This window comes from Vulpes lagopus, chromosome 19, assembly GCF_018345385.1.
Source record: "Vulpes lagopus strain Blue_001 chromosome 19, ASM1834538v1, whole genome shotgun sequence".
NCBI lineage: Eukaryota > Metazoa > Chordata > Mammalia > Carnivora > Canidae > Vulpes > Vulpes lagopus.
Genome location: NC_054842.1, coordinates 50,172,657 through 50,194,567, shown reverse-complemented (window position 1 = coordinate 50,194,567; position 21,911 = coordinate 50,172,657). Strand labels below are relative to the sequence as shown.

The 21,911-nt window shown below is 47.5% G+C and overlaps 1 protein-coding gene across 4 annotated transcripts in view; it reads left to right on the top strand.

Annotated features, from left to right (window-relative positions):
- Positions 1-21,911, top strand: part of PLCH1 (phospholipase C eta 1) — a 192,625-nt gene that overhangs the window by 23,175 nt on the left and 147,539 nt on the right. For all 4 annotated transcript variants that reach the window (XM_041734565.1, XM_041734568.1, XM_041734567.1 and 1 more), the window contains exon 2: positions 4,292-4,407. In XM_041734565.1, coding sequence (XP_041590499.1) covers positions 4,329-4,407 — 79 coding nt within the window. In that variant the 5' untranslated portion in view covers positions 4,292-4,328. The remainder of the gene's footprint in view (positions 1-4,291; positions 4,408-21,911) is intronic.

Sequence of the window (21,911 nt, the reverse complement as noted above, 5' to 3'; positions counted from 1 at the left end):
ACCTAAATCTGGTGGAAGCCAAGATTGAGTTTATCGCCCAACTCTCTCCCTGCCCCAGCCCTACTAATTCCATTAGTCTCCACCTCCATCATCTCTGAATTTTGAAATCATTTGCTCTGATTCTGGAGGCCAGAGAGAGCCCTTTCTTCCTTCGGTCTCCAATGGACAGGAATCCAGGAAATGGGGCATATAAGGGAGGTGCCACTGACGTTTTCTAAGGGCCTGCAGCGTGTGCAGGGCCGAGGGCTGGCACTGAGAGGCAGCGTACAGTCTTCCGTTGCTCTCCAGCAGCAAGCAGATGCCAGGAGAGAGAGGTAGGACGTGAAAGCAATGAAGCAAAGTAGGGAGGCGTACAGCCTGGAAGCCATAGGGCTCAATTACTTAATACCTTTGTGCTCTAGCTCAGCTGTTTACCACCTCTGAACCTCCTTTTCCTAAAACTACCACCCAGAGGAGTTTCTTCAAGGAGTAGAGACAATATACATAAAGAGTGGTCTGGGGTGTGGCTTGGGAGCCAGGATTCTATGGCTTCCCAAGCGATTGGTTTTATTTATTTATTTTTATTTTTATTTATTATTATTTTTTAAGCATTTGGCTTTAATGTGTAGTCAAGGTTGAGACCCATGATGGTAAAGCCTTATCGCAGTTCCTGATACAGAGCAGATAATCAATAATTGAGATGTAGGATTATGGTAGTTCAGAGCATGAGACGGTTTTAGGTAAATTGGAGGGTGAGATCCTAGGGAAATTTCAGGAAGGTGGTAGCAGTTTTTTTTTTTTTTTTAAGTAATCTCTACATCCAACATGGGGCTTGAACTCATGCCCCCGAGATCAAGAGTTGTATGCTTCACTGACTGAACCGGCCAGGCGCCCCAGGAAGACAGTGGTATTTTAACCAGCTCTTAAAATTACCATTACAGCGTGAACAAAAAGATCTTGGAAGTTGGAAAGGTGGGTCCATCGAGGACCAGCGCTCAGGTGTCTCCGTATTACATACATCTGTGTGAGTTTGCATTTCTGTCCTCAAAGAGTCGAAGGTCTCAGTCCTCACTGAACGTATCCAAGGATGTCACCTGTGTTCATTATCTATTACTTTGTAACAAATTAGCCCAAATCTTCGTGTCTGAGGCAACAGTAGTTATTGTCTTTCATTGTTTCTGTGTGTCAGAAATATAGACGAGGTACAAAGAGGATGGCTTATCTCTTTCCCTCTGTATCCAGAGCTTCATCTAGAAGACGTGAAGACTGGAGATAGGATAGAATGGCCTATAGATTCATTCACTCACATGTCTCTGGTCGGTGTTGGGTGTTGGCTGAGGGCCTAGCTGGTGCTATCAGTTGGAACACTCGTATCCGGGCTTCCTTACATCAGGGTGAGTGTCCTGAGAGAGATAGGGAGCCAGACAGAAGCTGTATCCTTTGTATGATCTCGTTTTGGAAGACTCATAGCATCAATTACAACTGATTTTGTTAGAAATGAGCCACTGAGTCCAGCCCATATTCAAAGGAAGGAGAATTAGATTCCCCTTAGATTCCACCATTTGAAGGGTGGGAGGAATGTACAAGGATTTATAGGATTTATTTATTTATTTAATATTTTATTTATTAATTCATGAGACACAGAGAGAGAGAGAGAGAGGCAGACACAGGCAGAGGGAGAAGCAGGCTCCATGCAGGGAGCCTGATGCGGGACTTGATCCCGGGTCCCCAGGATCACGCCCTGGGCTGAAGATGGCTAAACCTCTAAGCCACCAGGGCTGCCCTATAGGACATATTTATAACCCACCATAATCGGGCATCTGGGTGGCTCAGTCCGTTAAGCACATGACTCTGATTTCAGCTCAGCTCATGATTTCAGGGTCATGGGATTGAGCCCCGCGGTGGGCTCTGTGCTCAGTGGGGGAGTCTGCTGAAAATTCTCTCTCTTCCTCTCCCTCTGTCTGCCCTTCCCCTCTGCTTGCATGCATGCACCCTCTGTCACTCTCTCTCCTCTCTCTGTCTCTCAAATAAATAAATCTTAAAAAACCCCAAAACAAACCCACCACAGTATGGAATAGCCTAATTCCTTCTAGCCTGTCATGTCTAGAATCTTGGGTTTGGAATACGAAGGTGTGACTTCAAGTCCGGTTGCTACCCTTAGAGGAAGCCAAGTGAGAGTCAGGTATGTTCTTATGTTTTGCTCACGATACACGAATGCACATTATTCTTTCATCTTCTGATTCCACTAACCTTCCCTGGATTGAGAATGAAACAAGGGGGCAAAAGAAAGAACGACAAAGGTAAACAAACCCTAAGATCAAGTGAGCAAGGAAAAATGAGCGTGAATAGAAACAGGGTTCTCTTTTATCCCGTGTAACCCCAAATATTTCTAATATGAAAAATCAATACAATTTTATAGGCAATGGGTACTACCGATAACACTGAAATTATTTCCAATTCATGCAGAAAGGTACTATTAAAAAAAATATAGATGTCTTTGAGGTGCCTGGCTGGCTCAGTCAGCTGAGTGTCTGACTCTTGATTGCGGCTCAGGTCATGATCTCAGGGTGTAGGATCGAGGCACGTGTCAGGCTCTGTGCTCAGTGAGAGTCTGCTTGAGATTCTCTGTCCCTATTCCTGCTTGTGCATGCACTCTCTCTTGAATAGATATTTTTAAAAAAACCACATAGATATTTTTAAAATTGCACGTATGTGTAGGTATTTTATATACATACTTACATATATATATATGTAAATGCATAGAAAAAGAACTGGAATGATACCCACCAATCAAAGGGGTCATTCTACGAGAGGGACATGAATGAGGGAAGAGGGATCTCTATTTATTTATTTATTTATAAATTTACATGGTTATTATTGTGTTTTATTTTTATTTATTTATTATTTATTTATTTACTTTATAAGAGGGGTGTTTAAATGTTTAAGGATTTTTGATGACTTTCAGTGATGACTTTAAAAAAAATTAATGAGCGCATACAACTACCTTACTCACATAACTAAAAATACTTTCTTAAGGAAGATCTGTGTGTAATACTCAGCACTGGGTAGGAGGGGATATTGTCTCCGGTAACCAGTTGCCTGCTGTCATCTCTTACAGCTGGACCCGTGGGTGATTTTAACTTGAGAGTATGGGACTCATCATTAGCCTGAGGGGGTGGGAGTGACAGCCTGACTTAGCCGGGTGGGGAGGAGGCAGAAGACCCGGGAGGTGAGGCATGGAGCCCGAAGAAAGGGGGGGTAGCTGGAGTCCAGGAGGATTGCCGTAGGGGGGGCTTCCGCGTGGGGCTTTGAGCCCAGGAGGAGCCCAGGCCAGAGCTTCAGGAGCCCTCACCAGTTGTTCCACTGATGAACAGACAAAGCTCCGAGCCGTAGTTTTTGTCACCAAGTGTCCGACTTCATCCTGGAGTATCTTTGCAAGACTCTAGATTGTTCCAGTAGGGCAGATAACGACTCGTTCCCCACCTGTGGGTCTTCCTCCCTGCCAGCCCTGCGTGGGGTTGCCCGGCCTTACTCTGTGGCCAGAAGAGAAGCTGGGATTCTGCAGAGTTGCCGTAGCCAGATCCTGTGAACGATGGGGCCTTGCTCAGGGTCACGCACCCAGCTCCTGGAGGCGTCTCATCCATCAGCTCCGATCGCCGCCTCTCCAGCCCCTGCTGTGGTGTTGCGGTCCCCGGGGAGGGGCAAGCCGTGGCCAGGGCTGGGCGCCGCTGCTTACTCACCCTGCCCGAGACCTGTGACCGGTTCTACTCCCCCCGCGGGCTCCCTGTGGCCCACCTAGGCCTTGGCGGTCCTGAACGGCCAGTGCAGCGGGAAGAGGGAGGCGGGCGCCGGGACTGTGGCTGGCCTGGCCGTGGCTCGCTGGACACCGTCCCAGTTTCTGAGGCTCCTGGGGGCTGATGGCAGAGGCCGCCCGGGGGGTGCGGGGACAGAACTGGGGAACGGAGAATGAGGGTCTGCCCCAGATTCCTGAGACGTTCGGGCCTTGGCCGTTTGGGTCTGGCCGCCCGGGGGTGAGGCCTGGAGCGTGCAGACCAGGCCTGGAACGGACTCCCCGCCGGGAGGCCCTGGGGCAGCAGTGCCTGAGGCCCGAAGGCTGCCGTCCGAAGTGACCTCCTGCTCCCCGGGGAGGCTTGTGGGACACTCCGGAGGCCCCGGGGCTTGAGGGCCGCGTGTGGACAGGTTGCGAGCGGCCCGTGTGCCCCGGAGCGCTGGGACACCGCGGCCCCGCGCCACCTGGGCCCGAGCGTGTGGCTGCCACCGTCCTCACGTTTGTCGCATCGTTTCCCGACAGAGCTCGGCGTTGATGCTGTGCCGGAGGCGCCCCGACCATGAGCTCCTGGAACGCGGAGGGAAGGAGCCGCGTGCAGTACCGGCGGCATTTCCTGGTGGACAACAGCGTGTTCCACGGTGAGCGGCCTCTTGGGCCTCGGGGACCTGGGGGTCCTGTCCTGTCCCGCCTCCCGGTGTGGCCTCCCGTGTGGCCAGCGCTTCGGGCGCAGGCGGCGGGGCCGTCGGCGGGACCCCGGGCTTCGGGGACCTTGCTGGTGGCCAAGCTGCCCGAACGCGGCTGCCCCCTCCAGGGCCTCACGCGGGCTCAGCTCGGTGTCCCCGGGCCCGCTCGGGACGGCCACCGTCCCTGCCGCCATGTGCTGGCCTAGTGGCCGGGCCAGGGCCGGGGCCTCGGCCGTCCTGCTGTGCCCCGAGTGGCATTCAGGAGCCCGGGCTGTGCAGGGGCCCGGGGCGTCGGGGGCCTCTCCATCGGGCCGCGGGCTGCGTGGGGCCCAGGGGGAGCCCTGGCTCGGCGGGCCGCGTCCCCATCCTGCCAGCCGGGCCTCTGACCCTCCCCGGTTACTGTTGCCTCCCCAGTCGGTGACGGCGGTGACAGTCTCGCGCTTTACCACCGCTTTGCATCACGCTTAAGAGAAGCGCGGCCTTACCTGCCTTATGGAAGGGCCTCCGGGGTCACCACGTGTCTTTGTGTTCGTTCTCTGCGTCCGGCTCCCCGGCCCTCGGGCTTCACCAGGTGAGGGGCCCCTCACCTCCAGGTCCCTCCCCGGGACGGGAGCGGGGCCAGGTGACCGCCCACGTGGACCCAGGTAACCCCGGCAAGGTCAGGGCTCAGGCCCGGCGTCTCCTCGCCAAGGGCGGCGGGGCTGTGGCCCTCAGGGTGGCCAGAGCTGACGCCGGGCTCCTGCTCGCTGCCGCACCTGTCACGGAGGTGCCGTGTTTGTAATCAGGGGTAGGTGTGACGGCTGAGCAAACCCAGGCGTCAGAAGACGGGCTTTAGTTTTTTCGAGTCTTGCCTTGTGCCCGACGAGACAAAGTGCAGATTCAAAGGCCTCCACAGCCTCGTCCGGAGATCTCAAAAGCGACGACGACCTAAAGACCGTTTTCTACGCATTTTTTAGTCGTGTTGTCGCTTAGCAGGTTGCTGTCTCGGGCCGCGGCCTGGACGACCCCGGCGCCCTGCCTTCTCCGACACCATCGCGATGCCCATTATTTATCCTATTTTGTGCAGAGGAAGTGGAGGCTCGGCGACGTCGTGAAGCGGGAGCTAAATTTCAACCTCTGATCTTTTCGAACCCCAAAACCCCATCGTTTCTCTTCTCCCAGGCTGCTCATCCCCATTGCAAGAGAGAAGCGGAGGCTAAGAGTTCTGGCACAGGCTGAAGTCCTGTCCAGCAGTATTTGCTCCGCTACTAACTAGCCAGGCTGTGGTCTGGAGCAACTGGTACCATCCTTTTTTATTTTTATTTTTATTTTTATTTTTTTTTTCCTTTTTTAAATTAAAAAAAAATTTTTTTTGAAGTTTTTATTTATTTATTATTTATTTTATTTATTCCTGAGAGACACAGAGAGAGAGGCAGAGACCCAGGCAGAGGGAGAAGCAGGCTCCATGCAGGGAGCCCGATGTGGGACTCGATCCCAGGACCCTGGGGTCACGCCCTGAGCCGAAGGCAGACACCCAACTGCTGAGCCACCCGGGCGTCCCCAGTACCATCGTTCAAGAGCTCCGTTCTCTCCCTGTGAAGTGCACGTGCCGGTCTTGATGATTTCGAGGTTGTCTCTAGTCCTAACACCTGAGATCCTACTGAAGCACTTCTGAGAGTTAAGATCCCCGTGTTCTGTGAGCTGCCTTTTCGCTGATCATGAGATACACAAGGGGGCAGTACAGCACCTAAAATATGGTTTGGTTGCTTGCATTTTTAGGACTCTTCTGGAAGGAATCCGAGATACCAGATCTTCCCAAGGTTAAAAGCACTAAAGCCCATTAGAATCGTGGTGTTATTCATTTACAAGAAAGCAAAAGCTTTACGGAGCTCGGGTAGCATTATGGATTTCTACGCCTAAGGATGGGTAATTCTGCAGAGAGTGAGGCCCCTACTCTTCCTCTTTACTTACCTTCGCAAACACGAATATCAAGACAGGAACCTGTTTGATTTAAGGGAGACTTGGGAGGCCAGGGGAGCTCTAGTGATAACATCTTTGTAGAGGATTTCAGAACGTGCCTGAGAGGAGAGCGAGGGCAGGACACCACGTTGAGTCAGAGATGTCAGGTATCTTCCGGAAGGGGGCTTCTGGAATATGGGATGAGCATTTGGAGGCGTTTTGTCCACTAGCTTGGCTTCTCCTTGTCTATGTTGATAACTTTTCTTATATAACCAAATCAATCAAAACAAAGAAAATCTCTTCCATTATAAACAGGAAAAAAAAAACCCACCCCACTTCCTCTGCAAGATAATAGACTTAGACTACGTAGACTTTGCTGTGTAAATGGTGCTGGTCACTCTTTACATGTAGTTTTTTTTTTTTTTAAAGATTTTATTTATTTATTCATGAGAGACACAGAGAGAGAGAGACAGACAGAGAGAAGCAGGCTCCATGCAGGGAGCCCGGTGCGGGACTTGATCCTGGGTCTCCAGGATCACGCCCTGGGCTGAAGGCAGCACTAAACTGCTGAGCCACCCGGGCTGCCCTTTACATACAGTTTTAATCAGTAGCAAGAGCTACATTAAAAAGAGGACTATTTGGGCTACAAAGGGCCAATAAAAGTAAAAAAATAAATAAATAAGTAAAAGTAGCCCTTGTATGTTGTTTCACAGTTCCTTATAGCCTCATTTTCTGAGTATGGAGGGTGATATGTTCTCATTACCCACAATCCCACAACCCAAAGGAAAACACTGCTAAGAGTCTGTTTTTTTTTCAGTGTTTTATCTTCTCTTTCATCTTTGCAACAATCCTAATGGTAGGAACGAAATAGCTGGGAAAGTTAGGAAATGATCTAAATTGGCTGACAAAAATGACCCGGTTAAATCGACATAATTCTGTGTTCAGTGATGAGAGGAACCCTGATAGGAATTACAAAAAGCTGTGTTTTTCGTTTCCCACTCCTCCGTCCTTTGCCCAGATTTTTAGGGAATCTGTTGATCCAAAAGGGATTGTGTTTTTGCCGAAGAAGCCCATTGCTGAGGGTTTTTTTTTTTTTTTTTTTGTACTTGGCATTTATTCACTTGGTATTTGTGTAGTATGAATCTTGTTTGTTTGTTTTTAAGATTTTATTTTAAAGCAACCTCTACACCCAATGTGCAGCTCAAATTTATAACCCTGAGATCGAGAGTCACATGCTCTACCAACTGAGCCAGTCAGGGGCCTCTAACATGTTGTAATAGACTGTACTTGCATGAATTTTTTTTTTTTGCATGAAATATTCTTATTTGAAAATTGCCTTCTTGGTTGTAGTGAATTGTGGCATTTTTTTTTTTTTTTCCAACCTGAGACAGATCCTTATGTATTTATTCATGAGAGACCCAGGCAGAGGGAGAAGCAGGCTCCATGCAGGGAGCTGGATGCGGGACTTGATCCCGGGACCCCGGGGACACAGCCTGGGCCCAAGGCAGATGCTCAACTGCTGAGCCACCCCTGAGACAGATTCTTAAATCAATAATCAGTGTATTTGCAATTTATGTATATATATATATATTTTGCACATAAGGTTTTCCACACATTTGAGTTCCTTAAGAGAATAAATTGAGAGGTGACTTAATTTTTGTTTTCATGCACTGTTATACTTGTGATGTTGGAAAGAATTATTATTATTTTTTTTTTTTAAATTTTTTTTTTTTTTTTTTAATTTTTATCCATTCATGATAGGCACACAGTGAGAGAGAGAGAGAGGCAGAGACACAGGCAGAGGGAGAAGCAGGCTCCATGCACCGGGAGCCTGATGTGGGATTCGATCCCGGGTCTCCAGGATCGCGCCCTGGGCCAAAGGCAGGCGCTAAACCACTGCGCCACCCAGGGATCCCCGGAAAGAATTATTAATTGCTTTCCTTTAAGTCATTATGGTATCATCCCAGCTTATATTGAAATTTATTTCTGTTGCTGTGATGTTATATTGAATGTTTCTGAATGACCATCACAAATCTACAGTAGAAAGGTTTTGGACTCTATTAGGAGTCTCTCTTGCTACCTAGGGATAAGGTGACAGTTCTCTTATTATTAAGTGCGTAATATGTCTTCTCAAAAAGTGCCTTATATGTACTTTCACTTTGCCTCAAGCAACCCTCTAATGCAACTAATTAATTTAGTTAATTAATTTAATGGGTTACTTTTCACCTACCCTCCTTTTCGTGGCCAGAGGCCTACTCAGTGACGTGAATTTAGAGACTCGACTATTGTAAGAGAAGGTGGGCTCGGGTGGGATCCCGGAGACTAGTTCTGTTCCTATTTTCACTACTAACTTGTGTTGCCTTTGTCACCTTTGGGGAGCCTCAGTTTCTCTCTCTCTCTCTCTCCAAAACGAGGGTTTGGTCAGCTTCCAGAGTTCCCACTAGCAGTAACGGTTGAGGTCTCCGTGTAGTCAGACATCAGGACGGGTATGTGGTGAATGAGAGTGTCCTACAGGCCGGGATGTGGGAAGGCAAAGCTGGCAAGATGGTGATCAAGAGACAGTAAGATGCTCTTTTGACTGTAAAGTTTGTAGATAGCTTTGCACTGGCAGAAAGTTATGTTTCCCGGGACCCCTGGGGGCTCTGGGGCTGAGCATCTGCCTCCGGCCCAGGGCGTGATCCTGGGGTCCTGGGATCGAGTCCAACATCGGGTACCTTGCAGGGAGCCTGCTTCTCCCTCTGCCTGTGTCTCTGCCCCTCACTCTGTGTCTCCCATGAATAAATAAATAAAATCTTAAAAAAGAAAGAAAAGTTATATTTCCCTTTCGGGAGGAGGGGTGTGTGTGTATACACGTGTTTGCACATGTGCGTGCACGCGTCCACAGGTGCTCCTGAGTTCCCTTGACCATGGAGAGACCAGGAGTTAGGACTGAGAGGAGAGCTTTCGGGACAAACGTCATTATATTCAAAAAAGCAGAGTGGAGAAGTTCCCTCCCCCTACACGGACTTCCATCTTTCCTGGAAAAAGAAGGAAGAATGCCAGGAATGAATTATGGTTCTCGTTAATGAGGCTGTTTTATTAACATGCTGTGACTTAAGCAGCAACTTTAGGGGTTTGGGGGCATTACTAGATCTTCTATTAGTTTCATTGCTGAGGCAAATGATGCTTTTTCTATCCAACAATTGTATAAACATCTTCCAGGTCCAGAAAATACGAGTACGCATAGAATTACTCAAGGCAGCGACGGTCAAGTTTTGTGAGCATCATTAAGATCAAAAGCATCATCTCCTGGGAGCGCCTGGCTGGCTCAGTCGGTAGAGCGTGCGACTCTTGATCCCGGGGTCATGAGTTCAAGCCCCACACTGGGCACAGAGATTGCTTAAAAAACAAAAAAAAAGTATTATCTCTTGGGGAGTAATACTGCATGCAAAAAATTGCAAGCATAAGTTGAGAGAGAGGGTGGAAAAAAAAAAGGAAGGTAGACGGTAAGGGAGAAAATGTATTGAGTGGTTTAAATTTTATAAATTATAATACAAGTGATCCTGGAAGCGGCCTTGCCCGGTGAATTCCTCTTTAGCCCTCTCCTCATGTCTCCCCCCCACCCCCACCCCTAAAGGATGGCCACTGAGGCACAAAGCTTCTAGTGAGGTCTTCTTTCAGGTCTGTGGTGTTCAGGTGCAGCTTGCAGACATGCCAGTGGCAGCAGAGGCCTAGGTGGCGGCAGGCACGGCCTGATCCAGGCGTGGCACCTTATGGGCGCTGCCCTCCAGCTGGGTTGCTCTGGGTGAGTTGTTCCCCGTGGGATCAAGCTGCTGTCAGCAAAATGCTGTGATTCAGGACAAGTGACTTATACACTTCTTTCCAAGGGCTTGTTTTATTTAAAAAATTTTTAAATTTTATTTTATTATTATTTTTTATTAAAAAAATTTTATTTTATTTTTAACCTTCTCTCCTCATCCCACTTTTAACAGAGGGTGATTGGAGAATTTGCTGTGGATGAATGGACTGGATGTATGCACTTTTCCTCTTCCCACTGTCTGAGACAAATTGCAGCCAGCCTTACAGATACTTGCGTGCTAGTTACAACACCAAGGAAATGACCTTTTATATGAGCTCGTATGAAGCAGAATGATTCTATAGCTTTTTGGGAACAGGTGCTCTTCCTTCATTTCTCGGACTTACAAAAAATTCTCAATGAAATGCTATTTGTTTTATATTTTGAAAGGTGAGGTTAATTTCTGTATTTCTCAATGGTGCGCATTCCATCCGCGGCTTGTTTATTGGGTATTCTCAACTTAGCGTAGCACATACAAGAACTTGTTGAATTTTTCTCCAACTGATGCCTTTAAAAGCACTCTGCAACATCTTTGGCAGATTCTATTACTTTCTGCCTACCCTTTGGTTCTTGAAGGTCTAATCCTATTTATTTATTTATTTATTTATTTATTTATTTATTTTTATTTATTTAGGATTATTTATTTATTTATTTATTTAAAGATTTTATTTATTTATTTGAGGGGGTGGGGCAGAGACACAGGCAGAGGGAGTGGCAGGCTCCATGCAGGGAGCCCGATGCGGGACCCGACCGCAGGTCTCCAGGATCACACTCTGGGCTGAAGGCGGTGCTAAACCGCTGAGCCACCCAGGCTGCCCTCTAATCCTATTTATTTATTTATTTATTTATTTATTTATTTATTTATTTATTTATTCATTCATTCATTCATTCATTCATTCATTAGAGACACACAGAGAGAGGCAGAGACACAGGCAGAGGGAGAAGCAGGCCCCATGCAGGGAGCCCGATGCTGGACTCCATCCCAGGACTGCAGGATCATGCCCTGAGCCAAAGGCAGATGCTCAACCGCTGAGCCACTGGGGCTGCCCTGTAATCCAATTTAAAACGTTAATCTCAAACTCCTTTATGTCCCGTCTCCTTCCTGACCCCCCAACACAGGCCTGAGGATGGAGGTTCACATGGCTCGGCTCTAAACATCCTCCCCTTGAAGAGGGGTTGAGGCTCAGCTCCTCAAATTTGGGCCGAGATGGATGAGAGATGGGGAAGCAAAGTTCCTGGCCCCTGGCTTGTGGGGCAGTGGGGGTGCGGTGATCAAGAGCCCCTCTGGGTCCGTCCTCTGTGAGTGTTGAATTTCACCTGGCTCCTCACCAGGGGCTCCTTCAGCGAGGCCCCCTCCCCTCAGCCCCACCCATGGTCCCTTCCTGATTCCATCTGGCTGAGGCCTTGCTTGCCTTGCCCTGAGGATGCTGCCTGGCCCCTGCCCTTGGATCTCCACGCACACTGCTGCAGGCTGCGGAGGAGGAGGGGGGTCTGAAGTTACCGCCTGCCTTCCCCAGACCTCCTGGCTGTGGTTTCCCTTGCTCCTTCTCACCCTGTTATAGGGGCGACTCCCACAAGCCTCAAGAAACTGGACTCACTCTTTGGCAGCTCTTCCCCTGCGTGTCTCGGGGGGTGAGGGGTACTGCCTCCGATTTCCTTCCTCGGACTGCCATCCTGCCTCTCCAGGCTCTCGGCTCTGCATGTCATAGGGGCAGCGAAGGGGACTTCGACTGGATGCCATGCCATCCCCCAGCCCCTGGTAATTCTCCTTGGACCCCCCCCCCCCCCCGAGACACTCCACTCTGGCTCTTGCCCGCTAAGATTTTGAATTAGGGTGACTGAACTTCCCCCAAGGTTCTGGTGTTCACTGTGCTTGCGTTTTGTGCAAGGTTATGTCACTGGGTTGACCAGAGCCAAGCGACGATCTAGAACCACGAGAGTCCCCGCCGAGACGTGTTAGTCTCTTTTCCCCCATCCCGGAATCCAACGACGGGGAGATTTCTCTGGGGAGCTGAGTCCTCTGTGATCTTGCTGGTCATGGTTTCTATGCGAGGCCACTCACATTCTGTAAGGACCGAGGGGATGAGAAGATCCAGGTAGAGTGCAAAGCGGCCAGCGGAAGGTCTGGACGTTTGGGAAGCCCCGGTGCGTGAGCAGCAACAACGTCGAGCTTTAGTTGTTAGAAGCCACGGGCCTGGTGCCGAGAAGGGAGACCCGGGCAGGCCTTTGCTGTTGGACTCCAGCTCTTTCTCCTAAACCATGGCCACTGGGAGTCCAGCCAGGCAGAAAGGCCCTTGCTTGTTTTATTCCTTTATGCTTGGGAATACCAATTTTCTGATTACTAAATTGGAAAGAAGAAATAACACGTCTAATAAACAGACAACGTTTCCTTCAGATTTGCAGACTTCTCACATTTTAAATGGCTGCTTATGAGAATTATTTCCCCTTAGACCTGTGTTACAAATTTAAGCCTTTGTTCTTTAAGCTGCATTTCCATAATTATAATTAATTTTCCCCTGCTCCCTCATTTTCCCAATTGTCATTTTCTACTCTGTGCCTCATGTATGCACAGAGATTGATGGGAGGATGAAATATCTTTCCGTGAGTAGATTCAGGGTTCTTTCAGGGCAACGTGATTATTTAATTTAGTTGCACAAAAGATCCAGGTTTTTTTTTTTTTTTTCTTGGACCCACAGTAATGATTATTAGTGATTGCATTTGTGGTCACAAAAACTTCCTATTTCACATCCGTCAAAACAGAGGTTAAAAAACTGCAGTTTGTCCGTTTATATTGTGTAAATGGAAAGTCATCCCAGTGGACCTGCGATACTTTGTATTTTGCAAGCCCTGGGTGTCAAAGGGATAGATAATTTGATTTCAGAGTTAAGGCTGGTGGCCTGGTGTGAAACGGTTTCAACCTCCCACCACCTCAGCTGCTGTGCACACGCTGGTGACTCCCACCCGCACACCCTGGCTTAGAGGGTCCCGACCCAGATGTCCACCCTCTCCCCCATCGCTCCCCCAGGCTCGACATACCTGAAGCGGAATTCCCTCTTCCCACTGTCGGGTCAGCCTCGCCAGCCTCGCCAGCCTCAACTTGTCCTCCCCCTCCCTCATTATGCCGCAGCTGTGCTGACCTTTGCATTCCTCGCTCCCAAAACTTCACTTCTTCACTCGTCTAGCTTTCAGCTCATCCTTCAGACCCCAGAGTAAAGGTTCCTTCTGCAGCGAAGCGGAAGTCTGACTTCCCAGACTAGGTCGGGCCCCTGGTTTAGGCCGTCCTGTCCCCAGCACGGCCGCCTCACTGCATTATCACTGTTATGATAGAACAGTTTCGTGAAAACCAGTTTGATTTCTGTCTCCCTCCCCATTCCTTCTGTGTTCCAGGAGAACAGAGACTTTTCTGACTTCTCTCCCCAGTGCGTTGCATGCATTATAGTAGGTGCTCAGTGAACTACTACTGAATGACGTTACTCACTCAATAGGGGAGATAAGAACCCTCTACTGGTTCATTATTTTTGCACACTCCGAGTTTGGCTTTTAGTCTTTTTGCCGTTGGATGCATCGGTTCTCCGGCTGCAGACCCTCTTCTTTCCTTCACTTAGGATTTTGCCTTGGAGAACAAAAGAATACTCATAACACATTCCTTCCTGAGACTGAGGAGGAAAAGGCCACTTCTGCTGAGAATCCTGGTGTGCTTTATTTATTTTTTATTTTTTTCTGGTGTGCTTTAGAAAGGATTACTACAACTGTATGGTGCCTTGAAATGGAAAAGGACAAACTCTTACATTCTTTAAAAGAACTTTAGACTTCTTGAATTCATTTAATATTATTTTCCAGAATTTCCATGTTGGTTAGACGTGTGTTTATTTTATTCAGCTCTGAATATGGAGGTTTCACTCGTTAAAAATCACACTATCAGTAAGACCTGCTTAATTGCAGTGTTTTGCATGTTATTAAAATTCTCTGCTGCTTGTGTCTGAAGAATCTTCAGCCCGTAGAAGTAAGTGTTGTCTGTGGGCTAATTCTTACCCCAGAGAGCATAGAATAGACCTGCACCAAAACAAAAGCACCAGTTTCCTCTGTAAAAGAGGAGAATAGGAGGGCTGGGGCTACATGAGAAGAATAACCAAACAGCAAAGGGCTCCTTTAAAACTTAAGAAGATGCACTCTTATTCCAGATTTGCAAATAAGAAAAAATGGTCAGCATTTGGACCTTTCATCTCAGAATCCCAAGCGATGCAAGAGTACACTCCTGACTTCCAGGTAGCAAAGTCACTCAGAAATAATAATAATAATAATAATAATAATAATAATAATAATAATATCATCTTACCTACCCGGGTAATATAAATGTGGAATTTGTGAAAACATTTTTTGTCCAATTCTGTTTTGCCTATTCCATATCCTGGTCAGAATATGTGACCATGTCACAGCCTGCTCAGATTGTTTTTTGTACTTAGATATCAAACATGCTGACTTACGCCCAATTAAAAGGGAGAACAGTGAATGCATTTATTAATCAAGTGCCTGTTTTTATTCCTTGCCGACGCGGAATTGAACATCGGTGTATATTCACAAATGAGCATTCTTGGAAATTACCGCCAGTCCCAGAGTTTCAAGGCCTTGTGCTTTTAAGCTCGCAGGAGCTTATCCCTGGATGTGGAGACTTGTATCCGGTACCTCTCAGGGCCTGTGGTTCCAGCCTCTGCTGCACTTCGGAATCGCCTGGGATATGGAGTTGTTGCGTGTGTCCCCCTCAGAGATTCCGACCTAATTGGTCTGGGGTGTGGCCAGGGCGTGAGAGAAGTTTTAGATGTCTCCAGGAGATGCCACTGGGTAGCCAGTTAGATTCTGGTGGGTTGAAAACCCCAGACTTAAGGTGATAAATACGTGTTGTCTCAACAGAGCCACAGAACTCATATGAGTATGATAATGGGTATTTTCTGTGATAGCCTGCATTGTACTAAATCTTAAAAGCATGGGAAGAGGGGCATCTAATAAGAAGGATCTGGATACAAAAGTGTGAGCGTAGAGACAGGAAAATGCAGAAGGGTCATTTATGATTATGATTGGGATACTGGTTTTCTTTCTTTTTTTTAAGATTTTATTTATTTATTTGAGAGAGCAAGCGTGTGAGAGAAAGAGAGAAGAGAGCATGAGCGGGGGGGGGGGGGAAGAGGGAGAAGCAGGCTCCCCGCTGAGCAGGGAACCCCATGCTCCATGAGGCTCAATCCCAGGACCCTGGCATCACAACCCGAGCCCAATGAAGGCAGATGCTTAACTGACTGAGCCACCCAGCCGCCCCGATGCTGGTTTTCTTTAAAAAAATTTTTTCACTTGATTTTTCTGATGATAGCAATACAGGCTCAGGTTAAAAAGTTGGAGAGTACAGAAAAGACCAAAGAAACAGGGAAAACAATCGATAATCTCAGTATATGTCTTATTTCAAGCAAGCGCTATGCCCAACACAGGGCTTGAACTCACAACCCTGAGGTCAAGAGTCCCATGCATGCTGTACCGGCTGAGCCCGCCTGGTGCCCCTCAGTATGTGTTTTACTTATAGCCTGCACTTTTTTTAAAAAAAGATTTTATTTATTCATGAGAGACACAGAGAAAGAGACACAGGCAGAGGGAGAAGCAGTCTCTCTGCGGGGACCCCGATGAGGGACTGGATCCGGGGACCCCAGGATCACGCCCTGGGCCAAAGGCAGGCGCTAAACCGCTGAGCCACCCGGGCATCCCATAGCCTGCACTTTCTTAAAATGATTTAACAGTCAAAGATTAAGTAGCAATTCTCAACTCTGGTTCTACATTAGAACCTTCTGGGGTGCTTAAAAAATACTGATGGTTGGGGTTCTACTCCAGTCCAGTAGAATAATCTCTTAGGTATGGGACCCACATGTGTTCCTCATTCACTCATTCCTTATAGCTCCATTTTTGTCTGTCTATACCTCTGTATCTCTATGTAGTTATCTTTAAGTGATTTTGATGCGCTGGCAGGGGTGAGAATCCATGGACTAGGGCAGCCCGGGTGGCTCAGCGGTCTAGCCGGTGCCTTCAGCCCAGCTCCCCGCAGGGAGCCTGCTTCTCCCTCTGCCTGTGTCTCTGCCTCTCTGCCTCTCTGTCTCTCTGTCTCTCATGAATAAATAAAGTCTTAAAAAAAAAGAATTCATGGACTAAGGTTGTTGATTGACTCAAACATCGATCAGTAAACTAAATCAGGTGTTAGTTCACTGATTTAATTCAGTCTAATCAACTATTCTTCAGTTTGGGCAAAAGGGATATGTGAAAATCTTGAATTTTATGCAGATGGGGGAGCAGGTGATATGCTCACTGTTTTCTTTCCTAACAGATGTATTTCATGCTCTTTTTAACACCTCGCTTTCTGAGTGTCCTTAAAACGTGGTTCGTCTCACCGCCAATAGATCCGTTACATGACACAAAAATAAACCTTTGCGCATTCACCGATCTCACAATGTCATCCATGGCCTCCTGGTGGTGAACAGAAATGCTTTGGGAAGGTTCTTAAGAACAGGCAACAAAGGGCGTAAAAATAGTGTTTTGTTTTGATTAACCCATGATTAGGACTCTGCAGTTCGCGGCATGATAATCTGGGGGTTGATACAGAAATAAATAGGAACCCGAGGCGCCGGGGGAGCAGGACCATCATTGGAGTACATCACGAGGGACCCTGACATCATCAGAGTTGTTTGCCTGTCTGCCTTGGTGAAAGGGCTACCTAGAGGCTTAGAGGAGCACACACGTTTTATTGTGGAAGGCCGGCTTCGTTAGACGCGTGTTGTACCCCCATCACCCTGCGTCTGAGCAAACCAATGCCCAGGACCCCTCTCTTATTCCTGGAAGTTTCAGACTTAGAGAGGAGAAATCTTGTCTCAGGTTGCTCTTGTGTTGCATGTGACCTCCTCCGTTGCCCGTGGGAGGGGGGACACAGAGAGGAATTTGGGGCTGATGTTAAGTAAATTGAGACCTAGTCGGGAGGAATCAGTGGATTCTACGTTAGCGTATTCTTGGGTCCCTGTCAGGAAATCTTAGGGGTGATCTGGAATCGAAGTTGCCACTAGCCTTGGCGATGGTGGTTGCTTTACCCGCTCATCTCTCTTGAGTCTTTCAGTGAGACGGTTTTACAGATGAAACTCAGAGAGGTAAACAATTTGCCTACAAAACACATGGTTAGATTATGGTGTCCAAACCCAGGTTTTATCCATTGTGATGCGATGATGTGTCAAACAAACTTGCTTCTTTTAAAGCGACTGAGGGTGTGGGTTGAGTGTTTTAAAAGAGCTTCAAGACCATTTAGATGCCACTAAAGGACTCCACAGGGGGGGCCCGTAGGGAACCAGGTGTGGGGGCTGGGAACTGTATCATCTGGAGCGGTCCTCCAGCCTCCCTCCATCCTCCATCCTCCTCCATCCTCCTCCATCCTCCTCCATCCTCCTCCCTCCATCCTCCATCCTCCATCCTCCTCCATCCTCCTCCATCCTCAGCATGTTGGAAATGCAGACTCTGAGTCGCACCTGGTACCTACTGAATTAGAATCTTCATTTAAACAAGATTCCCAGTTGATTTGCATACAACACTTCCTTTTTTTTTTTTTTTTTAAGATTTTATTCATTTATTCATGAGAGACAGAGAGAGAGAGAGAGAGAGGCAGGTAGAGGGAGAAGCAGGCTCCATGCAGGGAGCCCGATGAGGGACTTGATCCCGGGGCTCCAGGATCAAGCTCTGGGCCAAAGGCAGGAGCCAAACCACTGAGCCACCCAGGCTCAGTCATGACTCAGAAGTCATACAACACTTCTCTGAAAGATCCACTGAGCTTGGGTGCGAGCCCCTGAGCATGAGGGATTAGGTCCTACTTCCAAGGAACAGATGGGAGAGGGAGGAGCTAGGGGGAAGGGAGGAACTTTCCCATCAAACAACACATTTGGAGGGTGGAAACTTGTGAGGGGGCAGCTAAAGATGGAGACCCCACATGCTATCCCAATGCTCAGATTTCCAAGTGGGAAACATGAAGGCTATTAACGCCCAGCTAATTTTCGTTGTAGAATGGATTTAAAAATGTGAACCTCCTGGGATGCCTGGGTGGCTCCAGCTCAGGGAATGGTCTGGGGATCCTGGGATCGAGTCCAGCATCAGGCTCCCTGACTATGTCTCTGCCTCTCTCTCTGTATCTCTCGTGAATAAATACATAAAATCTTTTTTTTTTTTTTAAATGTGAACCTCTTGTGTCTAAAACCTCGGAAGGTAAAGCTCAGGATATAAGCAGTACCCTGATCTGCAATGATGCCTGACGTATCCAAACTAGAAAGGACTTGGGAAGCCATCTGATTGAAGGATGCCAAACAGAACCCGTAACTGGGCTTTAGGACATTAGTGAAATCACTGACCATTATTCGAAACACTCTTTTTTTTTTTTTAATTTTTATTTATTTATGATAGTCACAGAGAGAGAGAGAGGCAGAGACACAGGCAGAGGGAGAAGCAGGCTCCATGCACCGGGAGCCCGATGTGGGATTCGATCCCGGGTCTCCAGGATCGCGCCCTGGGCCAAAGGCAGGCGCCAAACCGCTGCGCCACCCAGGGATCCCTATTCGAAACACTCTTATGTATATACACATACACTTGTGCATCCTTCTGTGAACACAGTCCTTAGTTTTTATTTTTTTATTTTTTTATCACATTTTAAAGTAATCTGATATAAACCTCTGACTAAGACCAGACTCCCTTTACAGATAAGGAGGTGACTGGTGCATATTCATGCCAATCAGCTACTGGCAGAGTTAATTCTAAATGCCAATCTTTGGCCATTCCAGCTCAACTGGCCTTTATGATCTGAGCTAAGTATTATGGAATGCTAAGTGGATTTTCTGTGGGATAAATCTTACATTTCTGCATTTTCTGATTATTGGAAATGGTTGAATCTTTTTTTTTTTTAAAGCTTTTATTTTTTTTTAAAGCTAACAATAGTTACCCCAGGTATTTAAAACAGAGGTTTTTTTTTTTTTTAAGATTTTATTTATTTATTCATGAGAGAGAGAGAGAGAGAGAGAGAGAGGCAGAGACACAGAGGGAGAAGCAGGCTCCATGCAGGGAGGCCCATGTGGGACTTGATCCCGGGTCTCCAGGATCGCGCCCTGGGCCAAAGGCAGGCACCCAACCTCTGAGCCACCCGGGCTGCCCAAGGTTGGATCTTTATAGCATTGGAATATTGTTGACACAAAAGGAATTTTACCCGAAAGCATTTCAAAGTGTGTTGGCCACGCGAGCATGAAGATACTCGCTGCAGAGCTGCCACGGGGCGGAGAGTCCTGGGAGGTGGCCCCGTTTCGTCCACCCCCCGAGAGCAGCAGGGTTCCACGAGACCGGGCTCCCCCCGCCTGGTGGCATCCAAGTGACTTGTGTGCGTGTCCTCATAAGTGATTATGAACTCTCTATGGGGAGCCAGATGCTGAACTTTGCAAACAGTAATATAATCCGTGTAGCATTTGGATCAAGTAATGATTTCACTGTCTGGTAACTTGCTACCCGGTAAAGCGTTGACTCCGTGCATCCAAAGGACACTTAGGACGTTTTTCATTTCTAAGGATAAAGCGGATGCCACCCCGTAAAACCACAGCTGAATGGCGTTTCGTCATGGAAGTTACCTTGTGAAAGTGGGCCCTCTGCTCCCACCAGGAAATAGCTGGAGTATCCAGGTCTTTGTGAATGATGTCAGGAGGATGGTTTTTGAAGGACAAATACTTAGGACCTCAATTTGCAGCCTGTGATTGAGACCGACTTTCAGGCATGCGTGTTCCTATTTTAGCTCCTGAGAATCCACCCGGGAAATAATATTCTCATATGCCTCTTATGTTGAATCTTTAATTATATTTTTGATCCCCTCTCCCCTATCATTTGTCCTAAATTATATAAATCAGTGCAGATGTTTAATATCTGGCAACTATAGGTGCCATGATACTAGTCCTATAACATCGTTTCTCAGATGCATAACACGTTCTGCATAAGGCGTAGTACTAACTTATTTCTAAATTAGATTAATTCGTATAAAGTGATAAAATGTTATTGGTTTCTTATTTTATCATCTTTAGTATTCATGAAGGAGCAGTTCCTTCCTCTCCAAGGTCTTTAACAAAATTAGCCTTTGTAACCATTTTTGTGCTAGTTGACTCTGAATGAGGAGGACTAATGAAGCAGAAAATTAAAATACTTCTGATGTTTTAATTTTAATACTGATCATTAATCTACACTTCAGAGTTATTTTTCTCATTCATAAATTTATTGCTTTACAGAGTATTTCTATCTTATAATAATTATTATTATTTTTTAGCTTCAGAGCTTTGTTAGATTTTTGAAATTCCTAGTATTTGTATACCTTGTCAAGGAACAAGAATTTTGGCAGCTGAAAATGAACCTGATTATTGGCAGAAGGCTTAATTGCATGTGCCCTCAAGCATTTCACTGCCCATGTGTCCATTTTTTTTTTTTTTTTGAAAAAGTTAAACACAGGCCATCTTGACTATATTTTCACCTTTAGGAGAGTCTGCGTATTTTCTAGGAGTACTTTAGAGAGTGGTTATACCATAATATTCATGCTGTTTTTGAAGGTTTTTTTTTTTTTAATTTTTATTTATTTATAATAGTCACACAGAGAGAGAGAGGCAGAGACACAGGCAGAGGGAGAAGCAGGCTCCATGCACCGGGAGCCCGACGTGGGATTCGATCCAGGGTCTCCTGGATCGTGCCCTGGGCCAAAGGCAGGCGCCAAACCGCTGCGCCACCCAGGGATCCCTGTTTTTGAAGTTTAAAAAAAAAATCCGGGATCCCTGGGTGGCGCAGCGGTTTGGCGCCTGCCTTTGGCCCAGGGCGCGATCCTGGAGACCCGGAATCGAATCCCACGTCGGGCTCCCGGTGCATGGAGCCTGCTTCTCCCTCTGCCTGTGTCTCTGCCTCTCTCTCTCTCTGTGACCATCATAAATAATAAAAAAAAAAAATTAAAAAAAAAATCCACAGAGTTGTCATATAGAATTTTCAGGGCTGGAAGAGATCTCCAGAAAATTAACACAGCCAGTTTGCGAGATCCTTCTAGAACGAAAGCTCTAGGGGACAGGGAACGTGACATTAGGGCCCGGGGTGTGAGAGATGTCTGGGGAGTGAATGAATGAGCTGAATATGATGTCCAATAGGTGAGTGAACCTCCTGCATTCGGTCAGTGAGGACCCTAAGGCCTGGGAAGGTGAAAAGGGCCCCGGGGGGAGCTTGCCCGAGCCCTTAGCAGGTGCTGGGAGCAGAGTCCCTGGGCAGAGCGGTGCCGGGTGGTACAGGCCCCGCCGCACAGTCCGTGGCCTCAGGCTAAGGGCAGGAGGCTCCTTGCTGCTTCCCGAGGGTTGGTGTCACTGTCAACCATGTGTCCCCGTCGCCGGGTCCTTGTTCCCCGATCTAGTGGGAACACAGGGTGCTGTTCCCCTTTCTGCTTCCTGCCTGAAATGTGTGCTGGCCTAGGTGCCCTGCTGGGGATTCAGCAGGTGGGGGGGGGTGGTGGTGGTCCCTGAGTGTATACAGCTGGCAGCCTTGCCTCTCCTTCCCTCTGCTCCTCCCAAGCTCACATGGGAGGACCTTTGTGTGATCGCCGTTTTGAAATGATTTTATCCTCAAAGAAAAATTGCAA